We start from the raw sequence: 6,767 nt of genomic DNA on the forward strand, positions 1-6,767 counted from the left end.
TNTNTNNGNGTGTGTGTGTGTGTGTGTGTGTGTGTGTGTGTGTGTTGCCGGCTTCTGCCTCTGTGTACCATATGTATGCCTGGTGTTGTGGAGGCCAGAAGGTGTCTGGTCCCCTGGACTGGAGTTACAGAGAGTTGGAAGTCACCAGGTGAGTCCCTTCGCTTGGTTTTTGAGACCCTCTCTGATTGTGGTTCTCTAATTCCTGTGCTCAGATGAACACCTACCTACCTTAGCCTCTAGAGCTCCATCTGAGCACTTAAGAACCTTCGTCAGTATTTTAATGGCATTGGCAAGGGATCAGAGTCAGAACTAAGGGCCTAGCCCTTCACCCACAGGGCAATTTAGAAACATAAATTTTGACAAAATCTTTGTCTTTTACAGTTGATTAGCATTTTAGACATTAGTCAAAAGTCAACTAGAACCTTCCTGGGTTCCCTCTCCCAGGCCTGAAGCTCTAGTTACTCTGCTTAGGGAACTAATTTCCTCCTCATTTGGCTACAAGGAAGCTGAATAGATTGTGAATTGAAAGTATGCCATAGGTAGCTGTACTTTGTGATGTGTAAATGCCCACAGTCCCAGCACTTAGAGACAGACACCAGAGGATCCCAGCAAACCCTCAGCCAACCAGGGCTACATAACAAGGATGATATGGGAAATCTCACTACATTTCTTACGATAGCAAAACTCAGGGGCTGGAGAGACGGCTCAGTGGTTAAGAGCACTAACAGCTCTTCCAGAGGTCCTGAGTTCAATTCCCAGTAACCACATGGTGGCTCATAACGATCTGTAATGAAACCCAATGCCCTCTTCTGGTGCATGACTGAAGACAGCTTCAGTGTGCTCATATAAATAAAAATAAAACAGTCTTTTAAAAAACCACATTCCATTTGTTGTCATCTCTCTACCAGGAAATGAAAACTTCATTTAAAAAACCCCACAGCCCCCCTGAGATGATCACTTTTAAGGGCAGCGCATGATCGGATTCATGTGTGTGGTTCCCGTTGAAGCTTTCTGTTTTAACGTGGAGAGGAGATGCAGAGAGCATGGCATGAATGGGGCAGGAACGATGCCCACAGGAGCCTCCCCTACACTAGTCAGACGACATGAACCATAGCCAGGAAATGCTCCAGAGTAGGACTCAGCTAAGCAACGTGATGTCATGTGACACATCCTTCTGATGTCATGTGACACATCCTTCTGAAGAAGAGATGCATGAGGCAGGTCCAACTGGGGGAACATACACACAAAATCAGTTGTTTTTTTTTAAGATTAATTAATTTATTTTATTTATGTGAGTACACTGTAGCTGTCTTCAGACACACCAGAAGAGGGCGTCAGATCCCATTACAGATGGTTGTAAGACATCATGTAGTTGCTGGGAATTGAACTCAGGACCTCTGGAAGAGCAGTCAGTGCCCTTAACCGCTGAGTCAACTCTCCAGCCCTCCACACAAAGTGATTTTTAGAAATCAGTGCAAAATGTTGAATGCATACAGAATAGTTTAATACAAAGGCATGTTGGTGAAAGTAGTTGCTGCTTTTAACTGTAAATATTAGTTTTTTTCTCTTATAGTCCCTTAACTTCAAATTAAATTGAAGGAAAACCCTCATTTAGAAACAGAAGTACTTCTCCATTCATAAGGATCCAAATCTTTAAGCAATTTGAAATAAATTCTGTGCATTTATTCCTGGGCTGCTAGAACATCTCTCATCAAATATATGACAAAGGAAGGTCAAGTGCTAAAGTCCATAGATCTGTAGGAACTTCCTGCTTCGCACACAGATCAAATGCCAGAGGCTACACGCTGTTGGAAAAGGAGGGACTTGGAGGATGCTTAAATAGCAGGCATGCTCTCTCTAGTCAGCCAGCAGCTGACCCAACCTCCGGTCACCATGAAGGCTCTCCTGACTCTGGGACTCCTCCTGCTTTCTGTCACTGCCCAGGCCAAGGTCTATGAACGTTGTGAGTTTGCCAGAACTCTGAAAAGGAATGGAATGGCTGGCTACCGTGGTGTCAGCCTGGCCAACTGTAAGTCTCTTCTTCCTGATGGCTCCAGCTAAGCTCTCAGAACAGGGACAAGGGGGGCACTGAGTGACCAGAGGGGAAGCTGCAGCATATGCTGTCATGGTTGTTCCCTGTGTGACAGAGGTCATTTGACTGAAAGCATCAGTTTTTGTCTTTTGAATCAGAGATGCTGGGGTAGGGGCTTGGAAGGGACACTGTGTGCCATGCTAAGGCAACAGGACATGAGGGGCTCAGGGACTGTCACTGGGCTTCCCAGTTGCTTCAGACTCAGCAGCCCATGAGGGAGGGGCTGAAAAGAGATGGCACCCAGCCATTCAGAACCTGGGATCTGAGATCCTGGACTGACATGGCACTTGTCTTCATTTCTCTTACTGTGGCGTGCAGAGGGGTCCTACTTGCCCCTAATTGCTGGATAAATGAGGTCCTCAGAAACTGAGTATAATGAGACTTAGTATTGTTCTTCATTCTGGGGTGACCTTCAGTTTCACACAAGGAAAGATGTGGAGGATGAACAGTTCCTTATGACTTAAGTCATCTATGTTATCACAATCAGATTCAACTGAAGTGTATGCTACTCAACAGAGAGATGTGTGGGTGGTGGATGGATGAATGGAACTACAGAATAGCCTTTTCTGTCATGATGTTCTTGCTTTACATATTCTCATTAGACATTTGTGATGGTGCACACTCNTGGAATCCAAGCAATGGGAGGCAGAGGCAGGAGGTTGCAAGCTCAGTGGGGTCAGAGGAGATGGTAAAAGCAATGGGAGAATTAGCTGTTTTATTTGGAAGGCNGCGGGGTTTCATCACACAGCCCTGGCTGACCTGGAACTTGCCATGCAGACCAGGCTGGTCTCAAACTCACACAGATTCAGCAGCCTCGGCCTGACAACTGCAGGGAATAAAACTGAGCACCACTGTGGCAGGTTTACATTGTAAATGTCCCTTAACCTGGTTATTCTTGGTGTGAATTGATTTGTCCTCCAAGGGGTTCGCTTTGGGGCACTGGAAAATTACTTGGTGACTGGGCACAGAAGTTGTATCTACCTGAAGGACAGAGGCAGGAGGTTCACTTGACACCAGAGACTACGCTGGGCAGCACAGACAGACACAGGCACATATGAACTAGTGGTAGTACATTCTATAACCCAACCACACGATTGTACTTCTAGGACATCACTTCTAAATCAGCCAACTCAAAAAGCTGATTTTGGTATCAAATATGGATCATTTGNGGTTGATGCTTATTGATAAATTTTCTTTTTCTTCTCAGGGGTGTGTTTAGCTCAGCACGAGAGCAATTATAACACACAAGCTACAAACTACAACCCTGGATCCCGAAGCACCGACTATGGGATATTTCAGATCAATAGCCGATACTGGTGTAATGATGGCAAAACTCCAAGAGCTGTGAATGGCTGTAGGATACCTTGCAGTGGTAAGACAAGGCAGGGTACTGTGATAGCAAACAATCATTCTGCTCTTACTGCAAGAGCAAAGATTCTGTGCAGGAGAAGTAANAATGGGGAAAACATCAGAAACCAGGGGAAACTGCCTTTACTGTTAGAAGGTCATCAAAATTAACCAAGTAAGGCATTAGGCTCACACTGTATTTGACGATAGAATACCCTGTCTACACATCAGAGGGCCCTTGGTCCCACCTCCAAAATCAATGAATAAATGAAATGAAATAAATAGAGGCTGGACAGATAGTTCTGATGGAAGAGTCATCATGGTTTGACCCCCCGGCAGCCACAAAAAAAGCTGAGATTGGTGACATGGGTTTGTAACCCCAGCACAGGGGCGTCTGACACAGGCAGATCTGGAGGGCTCACTGGCCACCCAGCAGAGCCTGTTCTGCAAGCCAGTTCCCAATGGCAGAACCTGCCTCACAAACACTGTGGACTGCTCCTGGGACAGCCCTCAGTCAGTGATCTGTAATTCCTGCTCTGTTAAACCTGGTTGTCAATTTTTCAAGATAAGGTGGACTTTGGGGCATTCCTTGTAACCTGCTTAGTCTGACATTAGAAGCATTCTGGACACTCATCTTAGTCACTGGGAAGTGTTAGAAAACACCAGCATCGGAGTGTCACTCCCAGAGTGAGCACTCAAGGATCAACTTAACTGAACCCTTTGGGACATGCTCCTGTAGAACGTCAATCTATACTGTCTGTACATGTAAAGTTATATGATGCACATATATGCTCACACCATGTAAAGATTTTACAGTTTTATATAAACTATACTTAAACAGCTCCATGATATGGCTATCACACAAAACCACATATGGAGTAACAGATACTGACCTGGATTCTCATCTTCAAGAGGGACTAAAATTACAGGAGCAATATTCTGTGTTTGAAAACAGCACTCGAAGTCTTAAGTCAAAAAGCAGCAGGGCTCCTTCTGTTTTACTGGTTATAACCTGCTAGGAAAATCTTTATACATAAAAGGCTTATACTCTGTTTTCTTTTTAAAGTATACATTTACCTCTGTGTGTGTGAATTTTGCCTGATATGCTTCTGGTCACCCTGTTTGCCTGGTCCCTGTGGAAGCCAGAACAGGGCATCAGCTCTCCTGGAAGTGGAGTTACAGAGTTGTGAGCTGCCGCGTGGGTGCTGGGAATCGAATCCTCTGGAAGAGCTTCGGGGGCTCTTAGCCAGCGAGCCACCCCTCCAGCCCCTGGTTTTTCTTTAAGATACATTTTCCCTGGGAGGTGCCCAGGTGACAGTTCTCTGCCTGCTCCATTTCCCAGTGTGAGGAAGAGCAGGGGGTGCCCTCTAGCTGACAGTCACACACCCTCCAGTGAGTCCTGTCTGTCATGGGGCTTCNCTACTTTTCACCAGGGCTGGGATGCTGTGACCCTGAGTGGTTGGTTGCACATGCTTAAACCCACAACCACTGAAGCACATCCCAAACCCACCAGGGACTCTGTAAATGAGAAATAGGGTGACTTACACTGAGTCACATGGAAGGAGCCCAGCTGCTTTAAGACCTAAGACTAAAGCATGTTGTTTTCAAGCACAGAATATTGCTACTAATGTTATTCCCTTTTTAGGGTGAGAATTCAGGTAAGTATTTGTTACTGCAGACATGGTTTTGAGAGCATATCAATAGACTGTCTCCAGTTATCATAAATGCACAGACACTGGAGAAATAATTTGTTGAGCTCACTGCTCACTGCCACAGAGAATGCTGGCTGGATCTAACCTAAATTGGTTCTATAACTCTCCTTGTCATTCCTCACCCCTGTCTTTCAGCTCTGCTGAAGGATGACATCACTACAGCCATACAATGTGCAAAGAGGGTGGTGAGAGATCCCCAAGGCATTCGAGCATGGTAGGTTCAAACACTGGAAGGTTAATCGTTTGATATAAGCAGTGTGTCTAAGTGCTCGGTGTCATCTGAGAACTGCGGGTGTTGCTGGGGGCTTATCCTACATCATCTTTAGGGNATACACCTACTTCCTTCTCAGGCCTGCAGACTAGTTGTAGCATCAGTGGACTGTGCGTTCACAGGATGCAGCATCACCCTTGAGCATCCTGTGCTCTGCTGAGCAGGCAGAGCATCAAACCCCCAGGTAGACTCAGCTCCAGAGTCAGAGGCGGCTTCTGGGGACAGGGACAGCCTGTGTGTCACACCAGCTCTTGGCCCAGAACCCAATGTCCTTTAGTGTCACCTCACAAGGTCTGAGTGTGTGTGTGACAAGGACACAGACTTTAACCATTGATCCCCATGTCTCTTTCCCCCACAGGGTCGCATGGCGTAAACACTGTCAAAAACGAAACCTATCCCAGTATATTCGGAACTGCGGAGTCTGACCGCTGTGTGCTTCTACTGCAGCTCATTCTGTCTCTTTCTCACTGTACGAATAGATATGGGGAAGGCCACACTTCTTCGTTTTCCCCTCTATCTAACAGGACTTCAGCAAACGGAGACTTCCCCCTAACAAGCTTCAGCTGATACTGTGTTTGCTGTGTTGTGCAAAGTCTCCCTCGTCAGTCAGCTAATCCCCTGGACGCTCCTGACAGTCATGCAGCACAGTGATGGCCACACAGACACCTCTGTAGGTCAGTTATTCACCCAGGAAGTGGTTCACGTTGAGCTCCATCAGAATTCATCTTAATCAGTCCTGTGCTGCATAAAAATACACCTATTTACAGAAGATGAGTTGATATTGGGGAAACTGCAGTTGGTGAGCTCCAGGGCTTTGTGAAGTCCCAGTTACAACAGTCTCTGTGGTGGGCCAGGCCAGCACCCAGTTAGAACAGCCTCTGTGGGGGGCCAGGCCAGCATCCAGTTAGAACAGCCTCTGTGGTGGGCCAGGAGGGTTTCTGGGGGCACAGGACTCTCAGTGGATGAGAACTGAGATTGTCTAAACTCAGAAGCTCACCAGAAAACCTGTGACCTTTCAAAACATTTCTTAGAGCTGCCCAATTTATCCCGCTTAAAAAAATAAATTCTCAGCTCATGTATCAGTGTGTTTCACCCTTGAGAGGATGTTCCCAGTGTCACAAGGNATTCAGGAGGGACTAGTGAGCTGTGCCTGTCCTGATCTTTCTCAAGTTCCCTCACTCATACTTACTAACTCTGAGACAGATGAGCCTGTATCAGCGAACAACCACAGGAGCAAATCTAACCTCACAGTGAAAAAGTACAAATAGTATTAAATGATTTTCAATGCACGGGTTGTTTTTTCTTTACTCTGAAATGGTGTGTCTGGGGGGGGGATGTTTATATA

The 6,767-nt window shown here is 46.2% G+C and overlaps 1 protein-coding gene across 1 annotated transcript; it reads left to right on the forward strand.

Moving 5' to 3' along the window:
* Nucleotides 1-1,856: 1,856 nt before the first annotated feature.
* Lyz (lysozyme) lies at nt 1,857-5,932 on the forward strand. Its single transcript, XM_021205701.2, has 4 exons — nt 1,857-2,029; nt 3,300-3,464; nt 5,287-5,365; nt 5,781-5,932. The coding sequence occupies exons 1-4, from the start codon at nt 1,894-1,896 to the stop codon at nt 5,845-5,847; spliced, it is 447 nt and encodes a 148-aa protein (XP_021061360.1). The 5' UTR covers nt 1,857-1,893; the 3' UTR covers nt 5,848-5,932.
* The last annotated feature ends 835 nt before the right edge of the window (nt 5,933-6,767 follow it).

The sequence above is a fragment of the Mus pahari genome, chromosome 9, assembly GCF_900095145.1.
Source record: "Mus pahari chromosome 9, PAHARI_EIJ_v1.1, whole genome shotgun sequence".
Taxonomy (NCBI): domain Eukaryota; kingdom Metazoa; phylum Chordata; class Mammalia; order Rodentia; family Muridae; genus Mus; species Mus pahari.

Coding starts and splice junctions, on each gene's coding strand:
- Lyz (XM_021205701.2), top strand. CDS start 1,894: ATGAAGGCTCTCCTGACTCTGGGACTCCTCCTGCTTTCTGTCACTGCC. Junction 2,030..3,299: donor TGGTGTCAGCCTGGCCAACT/GTAAGTCTCTTC, acceptor TTTTCTTCTCAG/GGGTGTGTTTAGCTCAGCAC. Junction 3,465..5,286: donor CTGTAGGATACCTTGCAGTG/GTAAGACAAGGC, acceptor CCTGTCTTTCAG/CTCTGCTGAAGGATGACATC.